The 24703-nt window shown below is 47.4% G+C and overlaps 3 protein-coding genes and 1 long non-coding RNA gene across 12 annotated transcripts; 2 read left to right on the forward strand and 2 right to left on the reverse strand.

Moving 5' to 3' along the window:
* Positions 1-1346: 1346 nt before the first annotated feature.
* On the reverse strand, positions 1347-8144 carry S100A13 (S100 calcium binding protein A13). 2 transcript variants are annotated; one of them, XM_005910013.3, is made up of 3 exons: positions 7993-8144; positions 6859-7052; positions 1347-1575 (listed from the first exon to the last, which is right to left on the reverse strand). In XM_005910013.3, the coding sequence occupies exons 2-3, from the start codon at positions 7009-7011 to the stop codon at positions 1432-1434; spliced, it is 297 nt and encodes a 98-aa protein (XP_005910075.1). In that variant the 5' UTR covers positions 7012-7052; positions 7993-8144; the 3' UTR covers positions 1347-1431. The 2 variants fall into 2 exon arrangements, with proteins under 2 accessions (XP_005910075.1, XP_014338537.1); XM_014483051.2 differs by lacking the exon at positions 7993-8144 and adding an exon at positions 7215-7550.
* On the reverse strand, positions 1582-6850 carry LOC138987196 (uncharacterized). The gene is made up of 3 exons (XR_011463599.1): positions 6390-6850; positions 5982-6085; positions 1582-4103 (listed from the first exon to the last, which is right to left on the reverse strand). It is a non-coding gene; the product is annotated as an uncharacterized lncRNA (long non-coding RNA).
* Positions 8145-9193: 1049 nt separating the features above from the next.
* Positions 9194-12864, forward strand: S100A1 (S100 calcium binding protein A1). 3 transcript variants are annotated; one of them, XM_005910014.3, is made up of 3 exons: positions 9194-9347; positions 11231-11383; positions 12560-12864. In XM_005910014.3, the coding sequence occupies exons 2-3, from the start codon at positions 11243-11245 to the stop codon at positions 12701-12703; spliced, it is 285 nt and encodes a 94-aa protein (XP_005910076.3). In that variant the 5' UTR covers positions 9194-9347; positions 11231-11242; the 3' UTR covers positions 12704-12864. The 3 variants fall into 3 exon arrangements, with proteins under 3 accessions (XP_005910076.3, XP_070223296.1, XP_014338534.1); XM_070367195.1 differs by having other exon boundaries at positions 9249-9347; positions 11220-11383; XM_014483048.2 differs by having other exon boundaries at positions 9265-9347; positions 11183-11383.
* A 1218-nt stretch (positions 12865-14082) lies between these two features.
* Positions 14083-23570, forward strand: CHTOP (chromatin target of PRMT1). 6 transcript variants are annotated; one of them, XM_070367196.1, is made up of 7 exons: positions 14085-14371; positions 15505-15586; positions 16894-17047; positions 17661-17744; positions 19545-19731; positions 20553-20690; positions 22339-23570. In XM_070367196.1, exons 2-7 carry the CDS (start codon positions 15522-15524, stop codon positions 22542-22544), a joined length of 834 nt encoding a protein of 277 aa, XP_070223297.1. In that variant the 5' UTR covers positions 14085-14371; positions 15505-15521; the 3' UTR covers positions 22545-23570. The 6 variants fall into 6 exon arrangements, with proteins under 6 accessions (XP_070223300.1, XP_070223297.1, XP_070223298.1 ...); XM_070367197.1 differs by having other exon boundaries at positions 19548-19731; XM_070367199.1 differs by lacking the exon at positions 20553-20690 and having other exon boundaries at positions 14083-14371.
* Positions 23571-24703: the final 1133 nt, after the last annotated feature.

Here is a 24703-nt window from a genome sequence, read left to right on the forward strand (position 1 = left end):
CTGTGTCTCAATGAGAGGACCCTTCTGGAAGTGTCTTATTCTTTTTTTTTTTTGGCTGCACTCCGAGGTATGTGGGACCTTAGTTCCACAACCAGGGGTTGAACCCACATCCCCTGCATTGGAAGGTGGATTCTTAACCACTGGACCACCAGGGAAGTCCCCAAAGTGTCTTATTCTGAGAATTCTTCTGAAAGGGTCTCAATCTGGGGACCCCTCTGAGGGTATTTCAATCGCAGTGTTTCTCCAAGAGTGCCTCAGCCCGAGGTCTCTAATATCTCAGTCTGGGCATCCCTCTTAGTGTCTTGGGGGAGCCACTCTGGAATGTCTCAAGTAGACCCTCAGAGCTCCAGCCTGGGGTTCCCTCTGAGGTTTCTCTGTCCAGGGGTACTTACAGGGCAAATCTCAATCTAGGACCCTTTTATGATGTGTGATGAGGAGACTGTCTTAGACTAAACGTTCCTCTGGACTCAGCGGCCTCAAATGATAGCCTCCTGACAGTAAGGCGGTGCCAGGCCCTGGAAGGCAGCACCTGCTGAGTTGCCCCACCCCTGCTCCCTCTGGTGGCAGATAGTGTAAACCGCATGCCTCTCCAGCCAAGAAGGAGGAGAACCCGGTCCAGTGTACCCATTGAGAGACGATCCCAATTCATCACAGAGGCTCTGGAATTTCAACCCAGTTTCATCTATTCTTTTTTTTTTTTTTTTTTGGCTGCACCGGGTCTTAGTCGTGGTACGAGGGATCTTCGACCTTCACTGTGCAGGATCTTTAGTTACAGCATATGGGATCTAGTTCTCCAACCAGAGACGAAACCCAGTTTCTCCACATTGGGAACGTGGAGTCTTGGCCACTCCACCGGGGAAGTTCCAGTTCCACCTATTCTTGTCTTTGTGACTTAACCTCTCCAAAATCTGTTTCCTCTTCTTTGATACAGGACTTAAAAATAGTACTTCCCTCAACAGCCTGTGAGAATTAACTAATGCAAGAAAATGCTCAGCACCATTCCTGGCACAGACCAAGCCCTCAACACATGTTCACTGCTATCATTACCATCCAAGGACACAAACCCCAGGAATAAGAAAGTAAAAGCCAAGACCAAGCCCCAGAGCAGCTGGCGGGATATAAGTCCCCTCACATGTCCCAGAGATCTCAGTCTACCTTTCATATATTCACTCATCAACCGTGTATTACTGAGCACCTACCCGTTCGAGACCTGATGCTGCAGAATATTTGAAGACGAATTATGTTGGTGCTCATAATTTTTGGACTTGCCCTCAGGTGGGGCAGAGCTTTCCCACCCCCCTGGTCTCAAGAGAAGAAATCAGGATGGGTCTGGAATAAGCAACATCCGTGTTTCAAGGAGAAAGCTTTATTTGCGGGGAGTGGGGTTCAACCCAGCCATGCCATGCCCGCCCCCATCCCAGCCAGCTGGCATCACTTCTTCCGGATCTCCAGGGCCTTCTCTTTCCTAATCTCCTTTGCCAGCTCCCCAATCAGCCTCCAGTACTCGCTGAACTTGAGCTCTGAGTCCTGATTCACATCCAAGCTCTTCATCTTCTCATCTAAGGAGCCCACATCCTGGGGAGACACCACAGCAAACAGTAGAGTTAGAAATGACTGTTTGGACACAGGGAGACAGGGAAGAATTGCCAGTCACTATTCCCTTCCCTCAAAGAGCACTAGAGCTACCCTCACACCTTCTGGATGAAGCTGCAGCCTCAACATGGCACTACCCTGGTGCCCAACTCCAGGGGAAAGCAAAGGGTGGAAGTGGGGAACCTGGTTATAGTGTGTGCTGTGGTCTAAATACACCCACCATGGGGGATTGTGAACCATAAACGTGATGTCACTGAACGCAGAGAGGGGAAGAGATGCACAAATGGGCCTTCAACTGCAGGTACCAGGAGGTTTCAGCACATCACTGCACCAGCCCTGGGATAAGCCCAAGGACACTTGGGGAGCCCTTGTAGGCATGGACTCCCTCTGACCACCCTCAGAGTCTTCTCAGGCCATCCTCCTCCCTCACAGAAAGTTGGAGGCATTCACAGCACTTTGCTGCCTGCTTGTGTAACCCTAATGCCTTCTCATTCTTCCAGCCGGGTCACTAGCCTGGTAGATCAGGGGAATGGTAAGGACACAAGGTATCTGGTTTTCTAGGGGGTCCTTGGCAAAGTCTCTCCCAGCAGACCTGTGAAATCTAAGGATATTCTAAGTTGGACCACCGTGATCAAAGGGTTTGTTGCCAGATGGATAACCACAACAGAAAAGTTGACTGTTGAACAACAGATCCATGTCAAACCAGACAAGGATGCCTCAGGCACAGCGCATGCCCAACATTTGAATCAACGTTTGGATGAAGGCTAAGGTGGCTTTCCAGATCTATAGATGGCACGAAACTAATTCATAGAAGAGCTCAACAGACTTTTTTAAAGGACACAGTCACACTTAACTGTAAAATACTATAAGCATTGCCAGGGGAAAGCAATTGCAAGTGTTACATGGGGAGGGAGAGGGGAAACATACAATTAGTCAAGAGAGAGAAATAAAAAGTAAAATTGTTAAGAAAGAGGATGTAAATTCACCCCTTGTAATATTAGCAATTAGATAACTGTATACCTAGGAAAAACCAAAAAGAGGAATAAAAGCTAACATTTCAGCAAGTGTAAGCATTTAATAGTTCTGACTGTTCCAAGCATTATGCTGAACATATTACATGCTTTACATCATTCAGTCTTCATAATCTGCTAGAATGAAAGGCTCCAGGAACATAGGGCCCTTGTCCATCTTGTCCACCACCGTGTTACCAATGCCTGGGAAAGTGTTTGGCACAGAGTGGAGGCTTGGTCACTACTATAACCCAAAGCCTAGGTCAATGTCAGAACAGAACATAGTAGGCACTCAATAAATACTGACTGAATAAATGCAAGACCAATCCAACAAGAACGGTACGAGTCCAGTTCACAGGTGAGAAATCAAGGCTCAGAAAGATTAAAGTACTCACCACAGATGACAAACTAGACCCTGTATTTGAACCTAGGTTGTCTAACTCGGAGCTTATGCTCTTAGCTACAATTCTGTATTTCTTTCCCCCCAAAAAAACTATTAGAAATGATAAAGTATCTGGTGATAATATTAATACTCAAAAACAAATACCATTTTGGAAATATAATATGAAAGATTCCACTGAGAATAGTAAAAATATAAAATAAAGCACTCAGGAAAAATGTAGAACTATATTTTAAGCTTTTGTGAAGAAAACTGAACTGAAGGATATGGAAGAAAACATGGATAAGACTGAGGGCAGGAGGAGAAGCGGGCAACAGAGGATGACATGGTTGGATGGCATCACTGAGTCAATGAACATGAGTTTGAGCAAGCTCCAGGAGACAGTGAAGGGCAGGGAGGCCTGGCATGCTGCAGTCTGTAGAGTCACAAAGAGTCAGACAAGACTGAGCGACCAACCAACACCACCTAGGAGTGAGACACCACTCTAAGTGCTGAAAATAAAGCAGTGAGCAGATTCCTCCCCTTTATGAAAATCAGAATGTTTCCTCCAATGGAAAGGAAGGAAATTACATGCTACTTCTTGGTAACATAAAATTATATAACGGAAGAAGTTCCCCGGTGGTCCAACAGCTAAGACTCCACACTCGCGATGCAGGAGGCCTGGATTCAATCCCTGGTCAGAGAACGAGATCCCACATGCTGCAACTCAGACTTGGCGCCGTCAAATAAGTAAATAAATATCTTAAAAATAAATTAAATTAAATTATGTAATGGAGGCTGTTGTGAAGAAACTGTCCTGAAAGAAAACAGCTCTAGGGTAAAGGGGACAGAGGGCTACCCAGGTGACACAGTGGTAAAGAGTCCACCTGCCAATGCAGGAGATGCAAGAGATGCAGGTTGGATCTCTGGGTTGGGAAGATCCCCTGGAGCAGGAAATGGCAACCTGCTCCAGTATTCTTGCCTGGGAAATCCCATGGACAGAGGAGCCTGGTGGGCTACAGTCCATGGGGTCGCAAAGAGTCAGACACGACTGAGCGACTAAGCACATATCAGTCCTGATGTCTTAGGCTTCCCTGGTATCTCAGCAGTAAAGAATCCACCTGCAATGCAGAAGATGTGGAGATGAGAGTTCAATCCCTGGGTCGAGAAGACTCCCCTGGAGAAGGAAATGGCAACCCACTCCAGTGTTCTTGCCTAGAAAATCCCATGGACAAAGGAACCTGGCAGGATACAGTCCATGAGGTCACAAAAGAGTCAACACGACTGAGCAACTCAATAATAACAAAGGTACAGGGCACAGGAGGTGGTTTCTGTGCTCGGTGGCGAAGGAGGGCCACGCTGAGGACGTGCCATCTGAGTCAAATGAGGAGTAAGTCTAGCAGACCCCTGGGGGATGTGCATTCTGAACCAGGAGAGGAAAAGCAGGGACGGCAAGTATAAGTAACTCTCCCTGCTTTTGAGGAGTTTTACTACAAAGGGGAGCAGAGGTGTAAGGCATAGCTGGAGGGAATTACAGGGTCAAGGGCGGTAGAGAGGGAAGTTTTAAGATTTTTTTTATGTGGGCCATTTTAAAAGGCTTTATTAAATTTGTTACAGTATTGCTTCTGCTTTACGTTTTGAGTTTTTGGCCACAAGGTATATGGGATCTTAGTTCCCTGACAAGGGATCAAACCCGTGTCCCCTGCATTGAAAGGGGAAGTCTTAACCACTGGACCACCAGGGAAGTCCCTACAGAGGGAAGTTTTGATGATGCAAGAGAAGAGAGGAAGAATTGGGAGAGTGAAGGTGAGAAGGGATGGGATTTAGCGCCACCAGCAGAGGGACCAGCCTTAAAAGCAGAGAGAGATCATTCCCGTAACATGAAGGCAGGCAGGAAATGCGCTGATCAGTTAGTAACTTTGGGGGAGGAAGCACATAGAAGTTTCCTGATGGCTTTTATTTTCTCAGTGAGAAAAATTCTCAGTGACAAGGAGATTATGAGAAGAGGTCCTGGAGTTGAGGAGAAAGGAAAAGTTGTGAAATAATCATCTGAAAGGGCTGGTAAATGAATCAGGTAGGGGAATGGAGAATGACCAGGCATTGCCAACAGTCATAGATTTAAAGTAAGACAAGTCAACGTGGAAGTATATTTTTCTCCAGCCAAATTCAGCTGCAGAATGGTGGGTTTCACCAGCAAGCTAATGGCGTTGAAATGTCGGATTTAACTCGGGTTGAGATTTTGCCAAATAACTAGGACAGAAACAAAGAGAATCAAGGGGAGTTGAGCAAGTGATTATAGTGGTGAGCCTTAGAATCCAGCAGAGTAAGAAGGGAAGTGAGGTCTTGAGGGATGGTGACGGAAGATGGAAAAGTGTTAATTAAGGTCAAGAGACTGAAGGTTCCAGTGGAGTCAGAATGGTGGAGTGAAGGGATGGAGTGGATGGAATGGCAGGAGGTGGTCGATGAAGAGAGGCCTGAAACTGAGATTGTGGAGACGATGCACTGGTAATGACAAGATGTAAAGATCTTGAACAGGGCAGTGGGGCAGAGAGGCAAGAATGCTGAGATGTAGGAAGACAGAATCTTTGAAAGTAAGGAATTGAAGAAATCGAAAGGCCCAGGTGTGGAATGAGTTGTCTGTGTGGATTCTGACAGTGGCAATGACGAGAAGAAAAACAGTAAGCCAGAAGCTGAAGAGCTATAAGGTGTACAATTAGAATGGCAGGCGTATATATGAGCTTCCAAGGAGCTGAGTGTCTCACGATGAAGACGGAATTTCCTGGCAGTGCAGTGGTTAGGGCTCTGTGCTCTCACTGCCAAGGGCCTGGGTTTGACCCCTGGTCAGGGGAACTAAAAAAAAATCCCACAAGATGCCACAGGTGCAGCCAAAAAAAAGAAGAAGAGATGGGGAGAGCAGGGACAGGAGAGGGAGAGTGGGGGAGGAGAAGGAGAGGAAACTATCATTTGGAAGTTGCAATGAAAAGCGAAGAGGTCACTACCTGAATTTCCAGGCCCAGAAGGAATTAGATTTGGAAGAAAAACCAGTCATTATTTGACAGGGCTACAGGGAATGCTGTATTTTCAGGGGAGAGCCTGACGTTTCCTGTGAGAAGAGGAAGGGAGAAGTTTAAGGATGTAGGAGATATTCCAGATGATAGACTACGCATTTCAGAGACTAGTTTGTAGGGATTTTTTTTTTTAATCCATATTCACACACTTTCGTGTGCCTGTGAATTTTCAGAAAGGATGTAAATGAAACTGAACAGCCTGGGATGATGTGCCAACCCAATGAAGATGAAACGTAAATCCCTACCCCATCCTGTAAGTAGGAGAGAAAGAATGATGGTGTCAGTTGCATTACCGAGGGGATTCCCAGAGAGCGCGGGGAATAACCACAAACCACTTACAGGAACCTCCTGCTTTGAGATTCTGCGACTCTGTGAGTTCGGCTGTGTTTTTATTTTTAACAAACCCTTTCCCATAGCTGAGCCTCAGTTTCTATACATGTGAAGTGAGGACTTTGGACCATATTTTCTCTTGGCCTCCTTTCAGCTCTGACGGCCTATGAATCTTCTGGAAACCAGCTCTGGGTCCAGTCCTGTGCTGGGAAAATGAAACCAGAGAGACCCAACAAGAACCCAACAGCATCGCCTGGCAGGAGCACAAAGCCCTTTGCAGCAACACACATGCACTCATAGTATTACCTAGTCACACACACACCAGGCAAGAACAGCCAGAACCATTTACACATGCAGTTGCCACACACTTCTTCTCAGTCCACCTGTGGTCACCTTATGCTCAGCAATATCTCCTCACGGACCCAGTGTCCTTCAGTCCCTGGCTCCCAAAACCGCATGCCCAGAGACCCCCACCCACCTTGAGCAGGTGAGGCAACTGCTGAGTGACCAGTTCCTTAAACTCATTGACGCTGAGGCTGCCTTTTCTGCCTTCCCGCCCTGCAAAGGTGAAGAAGGTGGTGACCACTGTCTCAATGGCCGCCTCCAGCTCAGTGAGTGGCTCGGCTGCCATCAGGACCCTGCAGCTGGGGCTGATGTCCTCACGGGGCTGGCCTGCCGGAGGGGGAAGGAGAGGAAGGGAGAGTCAGGACAGGCCAGAGGCTCCTGCCCTGGCGCTGCCACCTCAAGTCTCTGCCTGAGGAAGCCTCACAGGGAAGAAGAAAAGGGACAAGGATGAGGGGATGGAGCTTGGGGCAAGGGACCAGGCAACGGTACCTCAGCGTAAGGAGGCAGGAATGTTCACTTCCAGGAACCCCTTCCTCTCTAGGTCTCACAGTCTGGGGATCCTTTTGCTGTATCCGTGTCTCAGGGACCCCTGTGCGTTGGTCCCTCAGTCTGGAGACCCCTCCATCTGGGAGGAGGCTTTCGGACTGGGGTCTTTCTTTGGACTCCTCTCAGTCTCGTGTGGCCCCTCTCGTGGGGTTTAGTCCCAAGGACCCTTTCTTGGAGTTTCACCAGCCTCAAAGGGTCACGGGGTTGTTTGTCTCCAAAGCTTGTTTGTGCAAGGACCTGGGTCTCCACCCGCCTGCACTGCACCCGCCCCCACACACACACACTGGCCGCTCTTCCCAGCAGAGAAGCCAGGGTCTGGCAGATGCCCAGCTGTGGTCAGGGCTGGCTCGGTCTGGACAGAACCCGCCTCTCTGTCGCCCCACGCACATCTCCCCTCGGGGGCAGCTGGGCAGAGAGTGGAGCTCAAGACCCCACAGCCCTCCCTACCCTCGTCTCCCAGAAACAGCGGTCTGGGCTGGGTACTGGCACTCACAGCCGGAGGCAGTGGTGGAGGGGGGACTCGGGGGGTGACAGCTGGGGCCATGCCCACTCATCCTCCCTTTTCCAGCCCACCCCCTCCCCTCTGTGAGGACTGTTGCTGCATTTCCCAAAGCCATTTCCTGAATCCCAGTCTAAGCCAGGTCCAGGGGAGGGACTTGGGAGCCCAGGGCGGAAAAAAATGCTCCCCAGGCTCCCTCCAGGGTTAAAGGGAAAGACTCACCGGGGCAAGGAGATGGGGTGCAGCAAGCAGGAGCCCCAGGGCTGTGGTTTATAAACCTCCAGGAAGGAGGAGAGAGCCCCTCCCAAGCCCGGAGGTGTCAAATTTCCGTCGTAGATTGTGGAGAGGAGACCTGCCCAATCACACATACGGCATCCCACCCCTGCTCCAGCAATCAGACCAGGAACCCTGGTCCCCACAACCCAGCCCACCTGCCTCCACTTGGTGAGGGAGGGGACTCCCTGGAGCTGCCTGGCCAGATCCCACTCATCAGGCGTACTGGGATCCCATCACTCCCAATACAGGGAGCCTGCTGGCCCACCATACCCCCTTCTCTAATGAGGTGTATGTATATTTCCATTGCAGAGAAGGCAATGGCACCCCACTCCAGTACTCTTGCCTGGAAAATCCCATGGATGGAGGAGCCTGGTGGGCTGCAGTCCATGGGGTCTCTGGGAGTCAGACACGACTGAGCGACTTCACTTTCACTTTTCACTTTCCTGCATTGGAGAAGGAAATGGCAACCCACTCCAGTATTCTTGCCTGGAGAATCCCAGGGACGGGGGAGCCTGGTGGGCTGCCATCTATGTGGTCGCATAGAGTCAGACACGACTGAAGCGACTTAGCAGCAGCAGCAGCCTATTGCCATTGGGAGAAGGCACTACAGATTGGAAAAACAACTGGGGGAGCTCAGCACTGAGAGGTCCCATCTAAGAAACACCACAGAGGGCCCCTCAAAATGAGACCCCACTAAGGATCCTGCAGCCCAAGACCTCCACAGAGGATCCATTCTGAGACCCGACAAACAGAGCAGGACCCAGGCTGAGTGCCCCGCACAGAGGAGACCCTGGATTGAAATCCCTCAGTGGGGTTGTCAGGATGAAACCCCTCAGGGAGATTCCCAAGACTAAATTATTCACCGAGGAGTCCCCTCCAAGATGAGCCCCCTCAGTCAGGTGCACACACCTCCTCTCTGCCCGGCTGCACACCCATTATTACTGGGAGGGGAGGGTGGAGCATGGGAGGAAGAGTCCAGAAGGCCTCTCAGTGTTCCTTCTTCCCAGGACCTTTCCCACCTCCCTTCCTCCTGGGCCCTGCCATTTGGGGCCCCTGCGTGGGGGTGGCATCCAAGGCTGGAGAAGAGGACACAGGGCAGCCTGTTTCAGCCCAGGAGACAGAGGGCGCCTCTGTCCACTCCTGGCCCCTCGCCCCACTGGGTGTCTGTCTGTGAAGGGGTGGAGCCGGTGCGGAGGGGGCGTCGCAGGGGAAGGACAGCTGAAGACAGGTCTTCCTGCACAGCTCCAGGAGCCACATTTGCAGCCTCGTCTGCCTGTCCAGAACCTGCTCCCAGGCTGACAGTGAGTATCCTGCCCCATCTGCCCTGCTCCCTGCCCTGGCCAGCCTGGGGAAGAGGGGGCTTCAGCAGGGTTCCAGGAGACTGAGGCGGATGGCACAGCATGTGCCCTGAGGGTCTGAGAGGAGTTTGGGATTTGGGGGAGACATTGTTTGGAAGGTGCTGGGGAGGCAACTGAAGGTCAGAGGGAAATCTGGGAGCTTGGCGGGTGAGGAAGCCAGTGGGAATCCCAGCCACTGAGCTTCCAGGAGACCCGGCCCTCCTACCACAGAGCCCTCAAGAGCCCCCACAAAGCTCCCTCCCTCTCCCAGGTGCTGGGGAGGAGAACCAGCTCTTGCCTTGCTTCCAGTGGCATAAGAATAAGAAAGCAGATGGAACTGCTCCTTCTGCACACCCACCCACCAGCAGCCTTTGTGTATCTGCCACCCCACCCAGCCTTGCCCAGGTTCCCTCCGAGAGCATGGACCATGTGATACCAGGAAGAGGGGGCACTAGGGAACTCTACCCACTCCCACCCTCCCTTCATATGACCTCCCTTTCTCCTCCTCTTTCTTGTCCCATACCTCGGCTCCTCTTTCCTCTCGTTCTTTCCCTTTGTTTTTCTGTCTACCCCCTCCCTGCCAAAGTCCTTTCAGAATGGTCCCTACGCAAAATCCCAGGCTGCTCGAGGTCTCCAGGCACCCTCTAGGTGCCCTTCCTGGATGGGGCTGGTAACTGAGCCATGAGCACCCCTCCCTCTTCCTCCTTATCCCCTCTATCAGCCCCGGCTTGGGTTCCACCTCCCCCAGGTCTCTGTGACAACCGCTTCTCATGTCCGGAGTTCAGGTGACACATACAAGGGCTCCATTGAAGAGCTAGGATGTCATCTGATCAGAGCCCATTGTCTGACCCCTCAGGCCTGGGGAAGGATGGGGATACCTGATCTGAGATACCTGAGCTGCCCCCGGAGGCTGTGGAGGGGCCAACTGTCCCAAGGCCAAGGGAAAGAGGCCTTGGTAGTCCCCTCTCTTCAACAGACCCCTCCATTTTTCCCCTCCTCTCTCCCAGCCCCTTGGATTTAGAAGATCTCATGCATTCAGCCTTTATCTCCCCAAACACATCCCAGCCCCATCCTCCCTGCTGCCACTGTCCTAATATCACCCAAGTTGGCCTGGGGACAGGAGCGGCCAACAGCAGAGACAAGATCCCGCAGGTATCTTCTCCCCTTCCTTGGGATCCCTGGCTCCAGGGAAAAGGCTCAGACATTCCTCTTTCCCTTCCCACTACTACCCAGTAGAAGGGCTGATTCTGCAGAGAAGTAAGAGGAACCAAACTAGAGGTAATGGAGGGAAGCCAAAGTGACATGTTCAGGCTCCCTCCCCATGAATCTTGGACCATCCACTCGGACTTCCACCCTTTCCACCAAGCTGACCAAGGGCTCCAGGCTGACTCCTTGTTTATGGTGGGCCACAGAGTCAAGGTTATAGAAGGGAGCCCAGCCCACCATCCCCAATAGCAGAGCTTGGCTGTGCTAGGCAGGCAATCCAAGGGTAAAAATAGAGCCAGAGGAAGCCAAACTGGGTCCTGTGACCACCCCCGCCTGCCTGCCCCACCCACCTCAGTGTCTGTCCAGGCAGCCAGGAGCCAAGCAGAGTCCACTCTAGGCCTCTAAAGTGAGCCCAGCTCCAGCTGCTCCACCTCCATGCCCAAAGCCCTGACTCTTTCTGGCTAGGGTATGGATTGAAGGGCTCAGAGAATGAGTCTAGAAGTTCTGTTTGTGTAAAATCTCAGGAAAGATGAATTGTGGTGGGGATCCGATCTCATGGCTCTTTGAGCTGTGGGACCCTACCCCAACCCCAGGTACCCTAAGCATGGTCCAAGCTCACTTCCATGATGGGACGTGGGTAGGTAAGCTTCGAGATGGGCTCTGAGCTGGAGACGGCGATGGAGACTCTCATCAATGTGTTCCACGCCCACTCGGGCAAAGAGGGAGACAAGTACAAGCTGAGCAAGAAGGAGCTGAAAGAGCTGCTGCAGACGGAGCTCTCCGGCTTCCTGGATGTGAGCACAGGGTGGGGGTACAGGGTGGAGTTGGGGAGGGATGGGGGAACAAAGTATGCTCCTCTCTGCCATCTCCCCACCCCAGCTCAGCCCAACCATCCGTCTCCTACCCCTCCCCCCGCCCCCCACTCCTCTGGGTTCAAGTCAAAATGCCCTGATTTACTGATCACCTGTTAAGGGCTAGGCGATGTGTAGACGCATCAATAACAAAACACACAGCCTAGAAGGAAAAGACTGACACTTGAAAGCAAACCTTGATCACCAGGAAGCACCCAGGGCCTTAACAGAGGTGTCAGAAAGGATTATGGGAGAATATTAACCTAACTGCAGTGGGAGAACCTCTCCAAAGAGGTGGCACTCAAGCCCCTGGAAGATTATTAGAGTAAGTAAACACATTTTAGGAGGAGGTACAGTATCTGAAGTGTTCCCAGGTGGCTCAGTCTCAGAATCCGCTCCAAATGCAGGAGCCACAGGAGACACCCCTGGGTCAGGAAGATCCCCTGGAGAAGGGCACAGCAACCCACTCTAGTATTCTTGCCTGGAGAATCCCATGGACAGAGCAGCCTGACAGGCTACAGTCCATAGGGTCACAAAAAGTTGGACACGACTGAAGCAACCTCACACGCACAATATCTGAACAAGAGGATGGGAGAAAGAAGATGGAATATGTTCAGTAGTTTTGATTGAACTGAAGGATGCAGAAAAGAAACCAGTAGAAAGTGTATCAGCTTTTAGATTTTATGAGACCTGGGTTCAAATTCTGATGCTATTACTTTCTAGCTGTGTGAGTTTGGGCATGTTCTTTAACCACTAACTGTCAATTTGTTTCTTCTCTAGAATGGGAATAATGAAACCCACTTCATTCTAATTGCGCTAGAATTAAATGAGAATGCTTGTAAAGCTCCTAGTGCAGAACTTGTCACATTGTAGGCACTCAACATATGGTAATTGTTTTTATTATTCTGCCTTGTTAGGGAGCTAATTCTGTAGGCAACCGGAAGCCACAAATGTTTTGTTGGTTTTGAGGAAGGAAACAAGAGTCCCATAATTATAAGTAGTTTTCCTCTTGCTCATCTCTGCCTTTTTCTCCCCAATCAATCACCCCTCCCCCCATGCCCCTGATTCAGTGCTATTCATCTCCCTGTATACCTGTCTCTCCATCTCCTCCCTCCACAGGCCCAGAAGGATGCAGACGCTGTGGACAAGGTGATGAAGGAGCTGGATGAGAATGGAGATGGAGAGGTGGACTTCCAGGAGTATGTGGTGCTGGTGGCTGCCCTCACGGTGGCGTGCAACAACTTCTTCTGGGAGAACAGTTGAGGAGACAGACCCGCGGCAGCGCTCGTCCCCTCCACCCTGCCATGCCTGCTCCTTCACCCTGCTTCCCCTCACCTTACTTTTCCCTCCCCACCAACAAGGGCGCAAGAATAGTGGGCCAGGCCTGCAACTCCTCTTTCATTAAAGGCTTCTGTCTCACCAGCCGCCCGTTGCTGTCTGTCTCCTTTGGTAACAGCATAGAGTAGGTGGACAGTATAGAGTAGGTGGGGAAATGAAGGCTGCTCACTCACAACTTGCCTTATTTGAGGAGAGATCTTTTTGGAGATAGGTCAAGGGACCGTTGCATCTTCCTATTTAAGGAATGCTGAAGGCCCAGGAAGGCTGGGATTCAAGGTTCCAGCTAGAAGTGGAGGATGAATGAAGCTAATACGTGTACCAGCGTCTCAGCTATAAAGGCAGAATTTCCCTTCAACCTTCAAAGTATTTACTTAAGACCTACCATGTGCTAGACATCGTATGGGAGCTGGGGACACAGCAGTGAGCCTAACAACACACAACCCTCAACGTCACATAGGTAAAGCCCAGTAAGGATACCAAAACATTAAACTCACAAATATATGCTAAGAAGGAAAATGAAAGGATCTGATGCGCTTATATTGGGGGCAAGGGTGAAGATGTGTTCATTCACTCATTCTTCAAATATTTGAGCCCTTTATTGTGTGTCAAGGCATAATAAAAATCCCGTATAGGTCTGCATCAAAATCCACACGAACGGAAAACGGCGAGAGCGGACACGGAAACGGGAGGGGAGACGCAAAGGCCCCACAAAATAAGGATTTAACAATATTCAGGCCAAGCTGGGGAGGGAAGTGAAGAGGGAAATACGGACAGACGGTGGTGAGTGGCGCAGAACCCAGTAGAGGTGTGCTCTGACCACTGGCCCCCCCGGCCTCCGTTGGGGCTTTTGCTATAATCTACAATTCTCTGACCCGGGCCCGGGGTGAATAAGGGGAGTGCAACTACCCGAGTGCAAACTCCTCGAGCCCAGTGGTCCGCAAGAAAGATCGAGGCACATCCGCCTAAAGAATTTTAGTTGTTCTGTCTTAGTTTCAGGGGCAGAAGGACGCGCGAGAAAATACGGACCACTCTTTCACAGAGATTAAATCAGCCCCAGAGACGCAAATCACTTAATCATCCGCAGCCCCTTAAAACCCAAGAGCAAAACCATTTGGCCACGCCCTTCCCTGGGCGGGGCGCTGCGTGTAATACGGACGAGGCCTTTGCTAAAGTCCCGCCTTCTCCCTAGCGCTCCGCCCTAATCCCCGCACAGGCGTGGCACAAGTTCTCCCGCCCGTCTAGGGGTGCGGCGGATCTGACGTCTGACGTAGCTGCGTCGACGCCATTTTAGCCGGTCCCATTCTGCCCTGGGCGTGGCGGCCATTTTGTTTTCCACACCGAGCGGGAGTTGACGGCAGCGGCGTAGTGAAAGGAAGGAAAGAGCAGGCCGGGTGAGCAGGCGGACCGGCCGACCGGACAACCAGCCAGCAGCAACGAACTAACTTAACAATCTACCGCTTAACACATCTAACCAACCGCCCACCAAGTTAACCCGAGCCCCTCCACCGTCAACTCAGGTTCGGCCGGCCTCCGGCCCGCCTGCCGCAGCCGTGGTGGCAGCCCCGGGAGGAGCACTGGCGTCCGTTTCCTTCGGTACGTGTCTGTGGTGAGGAGGGCAGGAGTTTGGGGGAACGGAGGGGCCCGGCAGACGCGGAACAGGAGCTGGTGGGATGTGGAAGCAAATAGAGGAGTCGGAGGCCCCAAAGGGGGCGGAGCCCAGAAGAGGGAGGCGGGGGAGACCCCGAACTGGAAAACTCGTCGCGGGATTGATGGAAAAGATCGGAATTTGATAGGGATGAAAAAGGAACGTTGGCGAGTTGAGCTACGTCGGCGGTCCTTACAGGTTTGAGACGAAAGGAGGATTACACGACTTCAAGTAAAGTTGGAAAGTAATGGCGGCTTTAGGGTTAAATTTTGTGGCGCGCTCTCTGGGAGCGCACGCCCAGGGGAATGTTCGTGTAGGAAATCTTTCCTATTCCCTTCCTCCCCCAGGTCGCCAGGCCCTTGCTAATGCCCCTAACGTGATTGCGAAATTGGTATACCTGTGTCATCTCTCTAGATCAGTAGTTCTGAGTTTTAGCTGCACGTGAGAAGCAGCGAGGTAGACGTATTTTCCCTTGCTATAAATGGCTCATCCCCAGACTTCACCATCAGAGATTGTGCTTGAAATGGTGTGGGCCCAGGCTTCTGAGTGCTTTTTGTTTTGTTTTTTTAAAGCTCCTTGCCGCCAAGGTTGAGAAGGACCGCTGTTGGTAAAAAACCAGACTCTTAACAACACTTGCTTTGGGTCTGCCATTTTGGAGGCTTGGGCAGATATTTTTTGTCCTGCGGCCTTGAAACTTAAAGTGTGTGTGTTCAGTCGTGTCCTACTCTTGGCGACCCCATAGACTATAGCCCTCCAGGCTCCTCTGTCCATGGAATTTTTCAGGCAAGAATACTGGAGAGGGTTGCTATTTTCCTACTCCAGGAGATTTTCCATACCCTGGGATAGAACCCATGTCTCCTGCATTGGTAGGCGAATTCTGTACTACTGCGCCATCTGGGAAGCCCCAGGAGTTTATTAGTTTGAAGTAACTAGCTTCTGTTTCAGTACCTGAAATGAGTTTTGGTGTGATTGTTGATAGTCATCAATACAAGCCTTTTCATTCATTTTGGGGTCTTTCGGTCTTGTTGAAATGAGATAGTCGCCGTTCTGGTTTGCTCATTCTGCCCATTGTCCTTTGTAGATTCTCGGGATTTGAAGATGGCTGCACAGTCCGCGCCGAAAGTTGTGCTAAAAAGCACCACCAAGATGTCTCTAAATGAGCGGTGAGGCAGCCAACAGCAACTTCAGCTCGTTCATAAGAAAACATTACTTAAATTGGCGCTGGGGTCCAATGCACAAAAGTCTGTTTTAAACTAAATACCAACAGAAGGCTACAGACCTCTGTTCTTAGTTGCATCGTATGTGGTACACAAAACAAATTGGGCGGTTGTTTCAAAACCCCTTATCAGTAGATTTTTATATTATGCTATCTGAAATATTTATCTGGTGGGATGTATTTTAAAAAGACTCCTCACACCCTCCCTTTTCTTCACATATTTTTACGTTGATACAGGGGTGGTGCAGCTCGGTAGCATGACCCTAGCTGCAGTAGGCTTGCTGCCCAGTCCAAGGCCAGCAGTGTTGTGTCTGGCCTGTAAGAGGCAGGTAGCAAGCTAAGAATATGTCCAAAGGCCCTTGAATGTCATTCTTGGGCCTTGTAAGAGGCACTTGCTTTGCTCCATTTCACTTTCTTTCCACTCTGCTTTAGTTTGTTTTTGTTTTCAATTCTTTTACAGTTGAGTGTTCTCTTTCATCCCATTAAACTTAACTTGACAGGAGTAATAGAAGAGTGTCTTCACAAGCTCTTAGATGATTGAACTAACCTTTTCAGAAGTTATACTTTGGAGTCAGAAAAAATATATCATTTGATACAAAAAAAAGTTATAGTATTTAAAGGCACTTTCTGAGAGCTTTGTTCATTGAGTGCCTTTGACTAGTGACTTTATTAAGCTGGTATTAGCCACTAAATGATTTACTTATGTTTGTCTTTTCTGAAGCATATTTACTTCTCTTTATCTCTTAGGGTGTGTTACTCTGATTCTCTATATTTGCATATTACAAGTGACCAAATACATGCGAAAATGTGATATGCTCTTATAATTTATGTGGGTATATCATTTGCATGGGCTTTGAAGGTGCTCTTGTCCTTCCGTATATTTGCCCGTAAAATAGCACCCTCAGGTCTCCTGAGGTTTTGGCTTGCTTTGTCCGTCTTTGAAACTACATCTTCTGTCTCTTGTCATCATATCTGCTTATTGCGTGTTTTTCATGCTTTCCACCTCTAAAAGCCGTTACCTGAGCCCTTGTTATCACTTTTGATTGAATGTGCTACACTTAGCTGCATTTCTGAGTTTCTGATTCTTGCAAGTTTGTGGAAGCAGAGGAGTCTTGAACCCACATCAGCATTGATCTAAGTGTACCACTTTAAGTTCGTGGGATCTGGAGCTCCTGGTCTAGCAAGCCATGAAAATGCCAATAAATGTTTTGTAAATAGCTTTTATTTAAACATCCATTTTGTTCGACCTTGAAGCTTTACTAATATGCTGAAGAACAAACAGCCGATGCCAGTGAATATTCGGGCTTCGATGCAGCAACAGCAGCAGCTAGCCAGTGCCAGAAACAGAAGACTGGCCCAGCAGATGGAGAATAGACCCTCTGTCCAGGCAGCATTAAAACTTAAGCAGGTGAGAGCATGGGTCATAATGCTCCAGAAGCAGCTGATCTCTGTCAGGCAGTCCACTGAGGCTGTCAGGACATGATGGGTAATTATGAGGTGGCTCAGGGCAAAAGCTGAACTTCTCTGGAGGAGAGAGAACCTCAGAGGATTCCCATTTGGGCAGGTACCAATAAGTAACTTTTTGTTGTTTTTCTCTTTTAGGGAGTTTGCCATCAATGTGGCCTGTTTCTATGTTATCAATGAGTATTAATCTCTTGTTTTCTGATCCTTTGCCCGTAAGAATAGATTGACTGGCTTTTCCACAAAGAATTTTTAGTTTTCTGTTTTAGATGATCTTCAAAAGTCCTATATTCCCCATTAAATTATTTACAAATTAGGGAAATGACTTTATTCTTGCTTCCCTAGTACAGGGAATCTGAAAGGCCTCTTAGTCAAAGGTTTTCAGTGCTAAACAGTGGAAAGAGTAGGGTGACCCTCATCTCCACAGCACCTAAAGTCTTGTCAGTAAAATAGAACTACAGCACTGAGTAATTTAAGAGTTAGTGGGTTCGCTTTCAAATTTCCATTAAGAAATAATCCTATTCAGATCTGAAATAAAACCTGCTCTTTATTATTCATAGACTTTTTATGCAAGTCCGGACAGTGGCTGTGGAAGGATATGTCCAAGCTGTGGCTGGGCGTCTGGAGGGCGGTGCCATGCAACTGTAAGGACTTTAACTGGAAGCACTGCATGGCTGTGCATAAAATCAGCAGTTAAATATAACTCCCACCCCCATCCTGAACCACTGGGCTCATTGACCAAAAATAAACAAGGCCTTCTGCTTCAGCTACCTTAAGCCTTGGAGTGGCTGCATTCATCCCTGACTCAGGAAAGCAGTAAAAGGCACCACTGTTTTCTAAGAGTAAATATTAAAAATTGCTGAAGACAAGTCTGACATATTATTCAAAGGACATTTTAACAAGCTTTAAATATAATCTGTGCAGAAAGTAGCCTCTAGAGCAGTGGTGTCCCATAGAACTTGCTGTGATGATGGAAATGCTCTATCTATATCTGTGCTCTCCAGTACAGTAGCCATTAGCCACGTGACTGTTGAGCACTGAAAATATGACTAGTGTGATTGAGGGGCTTAAATTTTTTATTTTACTTTTTTAAGTTTTTTTGTGTGTAATAGCCACGTGTGGCTAGTGGATACCTTAGCCTATAGCAAGCACAGCTCTAGAGTGGAAACTAGATGGCATAGCTGACATACTTGAGCTTCTTGTTAAGGCAGAGAATAGGGTTGGTGGCAAGGCAGGACTGGGAAGGGAGAAGAACTTCTAAGTACTATATAGGCTCCCCTTAAAGCCCAGATCTTGAGAGGATATACTTGGAATGACCAAGCACAACAGACTTGTAGAATGAAGTCTTGACCTCGTGTCATTCAGAGCCTATCCCTCTGATAAGCAGTTTGTAATCTCATGCTAATAATAATTCACAGCATATGGTTGCAGAGAAAATCATTTGTAGTAACTTGTATGTGAAGCCTGAGGATACATAATTTATTTTCATTCATATTGACTTAGTGTTTTTAGGAGAACAGGTTTGCTAGGGCTTTGGTGTTCAAGGCAACACAGTCATCCATTCCTTTGAAGGAATTTAATTGTCTGAGATCTTGTTTTCATGGTTTCTCTTTGAGGGACAGATATATTGAAAAATCTGTATGGTATATCCTTGTTCTCACATGTGACCCTGAGTTTTATGATTATAGCTCAATTCTAATGCAGGTTTGGCTGGTTTTTTATGGACATATATTTGAGTTATATGTTTATTATAAATTAAAGGTCATTACACTGACTTAATGGAGCTGTTTGCAAAGGTAGACATGGAATTATCACTATTGAAAATATGTAAGGAAAGGAGATTTGACTTTTTTGTGTTTATTTACATCTTAAGGTAAAAAGTGGACCGTCTGGAGATAGATACTCAGAGGAAAAATGGACACACTGGCCTCTTTGACTGAGAAATCAAACTTGTTCTTATGTCACAAGAATTCAAATGAACTTATAATTTAAATTTTGCCCAGAGTGTGATGAACTTCCTATGGTGTTTGAGTAAGCCTTTGAAGAGAGTGGTAGTCCTTGGGCAGGTATGAATCAAGTCATATCATTGTCAACTGGTGGTTCAAAATCAGCAGAATCCACGATTTGAAATATAGTGTTCTTATTAAAACTTGCATTCCAAGTAGTGGTATATGACTTCTGTAGCCAAACTAGTGAGATAATTTGTGGTGATGCCAATTTCATGGAACCATACTCAAGCTTCTTAGAAGCTCTGGATCAAAATTCTGCTTCTCTTACACTGTGTTCTGAGGCAAAGGCTTGCTTCTGGTTTGGGATCCTTGACAGCAAGTGCAGGTTTATTTCCCACCACACAGACATCTCGCTTCTTTTTCTCTGCACTTTTAGTTGCTAAATCCCATTGGATTGCTTTTTTGATCTCAATTCCCTAACACCTTTTCTTCCAGAAGAGCTTAAAGCAGCGCCTGGGTAAGAGTAACATCCAGGCACGGTTAGGCCGACCCATAGGGGCCTTGGCCAGGGGAGCAATCGGAGGAAGAGGCCTGCCCATTATCCAGAGAGGCTTGCCCAGAGGAGGACTTCGTGGGGGACGTGCCACAAGAACCCTGCTTAGGGGCGGGATGTCGCTCCGAGGTCAGTGCTGTGTACCTGACAATTGTTCGGGACCCATCCCCTTCCCTTTTCTCTTGGGCTGCTATGGACACATTTGTTTAACATCTTTAAGCCTGAATTTGTATTAATATAATTAATAACTTTTGAAATCACGTATTTTTAATAGTGCTGCATGTCTTTTATCGATACCATTCCTTTTCTGATAATGTGCAATGGTGAGAGGCTATGACCTGCGTAACAACAGGTAATTCATGTCATCTCCATTCCATCTTAAAACACCCTGCTGCTGCTTGAATCAGAGCACGTTCAAGTTCTAGAAATAAGTCAAATTAAGAAATTTCTGGGTCTTTTGGCCTATATCTTAACTAATCATCTGTTCCTGGTTCTATTCTAGTGAAACACTGTTACACCTGGAAAAAAAGGACAAGTTGACCCATAGCTCTTAAATATATGTAACATTTTGGGCACTGTTACACTGTTCCCTGTATAGTTCTTGTCCCCTGCAAAAATATGCTAAGAGCAGGAATCATATCATTTATTTTTAAATCTATCATGATGCTAGGCACCTATCTGTGATTATTCAATATATACTTATTAATGTGTATACTTACTAATTTATTTAACTGCCAACTTCTTCCAAAAATGGATTTGTGGTCAGACTTGTTTAATTGATTGAATAAAGAGCAGCTTAATCTGTTCATACTCAGTGTGCAGCTTGCCCCACCCAACCTAAAAATTAACTGAATTAACTCTCATTTAACCCTCACCGCCTTCCTTTGGTTAGAATCTACTTTGTCTCTCTTGGATTTACCTGCATATACATTGTATGCCTCCTCTCCAAGGTCAAAACCTGCTCCGAGGTGGACGAGCCGTAGCTCCCCGAATGGGCTTAAGAAGAGGTGGTGTTCGAGGTCGTGGAGGTCCTGGGAGAGGGGGCCTAGGGCGTGGAGCTATGGGTCGTGGCGGAATCGGTGGTAGAGGTTAGTCAGCTACCAACTTCAGAGACTAGCTTCCCCTTATTTCTCTCCCTTCAAAACTCAGAGCCACCTTTCTGCACAGCTTCAAGTCATAGGCAGGCTTATTTGTTTGTCTTGTTTGTTTTATGAAACTGGCTTATATTCTAAATACACATGCTGGTAGTGTGAAAGTCTGTCATGGTTTTTCCAAGAACAGTGAGGTATGTGTTACAGAGCCAGATTATATGCAGTCTTCTTTCAGGCTCTTGCAAATTTAAAGTGTATTATTAAAATGACAAGATGGTCAGTTAAGGGTTTTATCTTTTTTTGTCCCTACCCCACCACCACACAATCCACCTCGTAGCTCAAAACCCCACTTTGAGTCTAATAATAGAGAAGAGGGGGATGAACAAAAGTAAAGCAGAGTTAAAAAGACGGTAGACTTGGAGATAGGTATTGACTGAGTTTGTGTCTCTGCAAAACCAGAGATTTTTCCATCACAGTAGAAAAAGCAAGATGGTATTGTGTCAGTTAATTAACTGACTCTTGTTGATAATCTTACCTTCAGACTTAGTGATACTTGTCTTGTGACTTCATGGCCCAGATTGGAAAAGAATTTTTAATGGTGTTGCTGTTGTTAATACCAAATCTCATGGGAGTTTTCTGGCTTAGAGCTTAGTGGAAAACTCCCAACAACACCTGTCCAGGAAAAAAATACATATATTCCTGTAGCCCCTGTGTATATTTGCTTTGGTCCTTTTAAAGTGTGTGGTGGGTCTTCCATAATTTATGACCTTGAAGTAGCCAGGGGATAATAACTGTTGAGAAAGGACATTTGATAACTTGAGGGCTTATTTTCTTCTCTCACATTATATGTTGCTTGGCTTATTGAGTGAAGTGCAAGCTAGTTTGGGTTTCAGGATGAAATAGCATGTTCAAATTATCTTGACTTGGTTTCTGAGAGAGACATCACAAGGATTTCGTGGGGAGGAGTCTAAAGTAGCTTTTCAGAAAGCTGGGTATGTTTTGTTAAGTGAATTGAAACCACCTCTCAGATAACCGTAATTGTTACAATGTGAATAGAATCAGGAGATCCAAATGGCTGGAACTAGTCCAAGTGTTTTTTCCCAACTCCCTTAATTGTTCCTATGTCAGAATAACTCCTCAGTCTCCTGACATAGGATCAGCCAGCTCCTTAGGTTTGATAAATTTGAGGAGAGATGAGCTAATTTTTCTGAAGGATCGCCAATAAAGTTTAATTTGAAAACTGTCTAGCTTCACATCCCTGTTTCTCTGTGCCCTTGTTACTTCCTCCCTATCTTACTAAATGGAGTTATCTATAATGTATTTGCATTTTAATTATAAACATAGAGTGAGTCTCAAATTTTTTAGTTTCTCCATTTTGAGATTAAGAAATTTTTAATTATCAGTTATTTTCCCTTTGATAGAATTTAAAAAATTAGCATTTAGAGATGAGCATGTAATAAGGGATTCATTATGTGTGCTTTCCATGTGTTGCTTTCTACCCAGTGTGTTTCCTGTTTTTCCAGATTTCTCCTCTTTGCCCTGCCCTTCAGCCTTTCTCAGCTAGGCCCCGCTGCTCTGAGGGGCATTTACCATTGTACCCATTAAACATACTTGTAACTGTTCTCTTCTTTTTCCTTTGGGCCAGGTCGGGGTATGATAGGTCGGGGAAGAGGGGGCTTTGGAGGCAGAGGCCGAGGCCGTGGACGAGGGAGAGGTGCCCTTGCTCGCCCTGTACTGACCAAGGAGCAGCTGGACAACCAGTTGGATGCGTACATGTCGAAAACAAAAGGACACCTGGATGCTGAGTTGGATGCCTACATGGCTCAGACAGATCCCGAAACCAATGACTGAAGCCTGCCCACCCTCCTGGAAGACTCTTGTTCAAGTCACACATCTGTAAATAACTTAGGATAACAGATGGGAAGAAAGCTGACTGATACTGAAAGGACCTATCATAATAGGCTCTGGACTGACTTGCCACCAGTTTGTGCATCTAGTGTGTTCCTTTTACTTTTTGATACTATGTTGTATGAAACCCTTTTTTTCCCCTCTGACTGGGGTTTGGTTTGGTTTTGTTATTTGGGGGGGAGGGGTTTCCTTCACCCAGACTTTTCTTTGAACATGAATGTGTTGGCCTTGTGGCTAGTACACCCTCTTCCCCCATCTGCCTCCCCTCATCTGTCATATGCTTTGACAGTCTAACATTTCCTCTGTTCATTTTGGTGCCCCCGTGAAAAAGTCCCAAAAAGAGCCCACCAGCGTTCCACCTTAATGTCTAAGTTTCTGAGAGAGAATTCTGTTTTACATTATTTTTAACAGCCTCTAAAGTGTTCAGAAAATCTGGAGCTCATAAATGCATTCTGCCACATTGATGTTTTAGTAAATTGGGAACATTGACATAGCTACAGGGCTACCAAACACGTTAATCGTGCTAGCAGCTCTGATTTAATTAAAGTTATTACCGTGTACGTTTGTACCACTTAACCATTGTGCTGGGTTGGATATGTGCACTTTCTACCCAGGAATGAGATTTATAAACCTGCCCTCTTGGTTTTGCATCATGCTCTAAGGGATGTTTTGGGGTTGGCTTAACATCCTACAAAAGAGGAGAAAGCCTTTTGGTTTGGCAGATGCCTCAGAAGGGAAAGGGCTGAAAATCGATGACAGATACCTGGTGGGAGGGGTCAGAAGATAACCTTGCTAAAGTGCTGTTGTCCTTCTGTTTACCCCAGACCAATCTTGGGCTTCTCCATTTGTTGACCCTCTTCTCAACTCCCCACGAAGGTTAAAGTTCAACCATAGTCTGTCAACTATTCAGTTTCAGTAGAATCTTTTGTTTCTGGCTCATGATAACAAGAAATTGTTCTCTCAAATCCAGCCAGGACTTTCTCTTTATTTGTTGGGCTATTTGAAATGCTATGGCCACTATAACAATATTTCAACTCTACCCCTGTAGAGTTGTGAGTCCTTCATGGTTGTATTATAATTCAGGGTGGGGAGGTTGTGAGTTTGGGGCAGAAAGTGAACAATTTTCCCTCTTTTGAATAATCCCCAAGGCAAGATTAACCGTACAAAGTAAAGTACTAACTCATTTGGTGCATAGAAAGCTCAAAAGCATTAAAGTCTCAGAAGGCAATACCTGGTACTCCCAGGACTGGTTTCCCTTTTCCCCAGTGCTGTTTAAGGGAAAAGAAGAAACTAACCACCTCCAATCAAACCAGTTACATTGAGCTACTTAGTACCCTAAACTATGTGTGTTGTTGCAGACTGGGAAGCAAATTTTGGTTGGGAAGACCTGAATTTGAATCCCTTCTATATGACCTCACCTATTTAACCTCTAGATGGGGAAGCAAGTAGTCTAGTGGTAGATGGGGGAGTTTGAAAAGACCATATGGGGTTGGGAGAGTCATGTTGACATAACCAACCTGACCCAGTTTTGAAGTTCCTATATGACAACTAAATGGAACGTGGGACTGGAGGTCTTCAGCCCAGACATACGTTGATAACCTTTACATTGTAAAGAGTAAAAGATATGTTTGTGTGGGCAAGGCTAATCTTAAAGATAGCTCCTTAGAACTCTGACTCCGAGTAGACCCCCAAGACTTTTGTTGCAGAGGTACTGATTGGCAGTGGGCAGGCTACACCTTGAGATCTTCACTTCCAGGGCTTCCTGGACATGCTTGGGAGAAAGGGCGGGAGCTGCAAGGTGAGTGGGTCCCTTTACCCTCTTCAGCCACACAGTTTGGTATGACCGAATTTCTGAGGTCCATTACCACTGTCCTTCCCAAATACTTTGAACTTAGCAGAAGATGACTAACATGCATGTGTTCTTCAGGATATTTTTAAGTTGGTATCTTTGGTCTTATCTGTAAGCCACTGAGATCTTCTGTAAGAAAAGGGGTGAAAGAGGCACTGGGGCATCCTGGGGGTGAGGGGTTGCTCTGTGGATCGCAGTGAAGCTGGGCAATGAGGTGACCACTGTAGCTTAAGCCCCCTTCTCTTCTTCTGTA

Source organism: Bos mutus, chromosome 3 (assembly GCF_027580195.1).
Source record: "Bos mutus isolate GX-2022 chromosome 3, NWIPB_WYAK_1.1, whole genome shotgun sequence".
NCBI lineage: Eukaryota > Metazoa > Chordata > Mammalia > Artiodactyla > Bovidae > Bos > Bos mutus.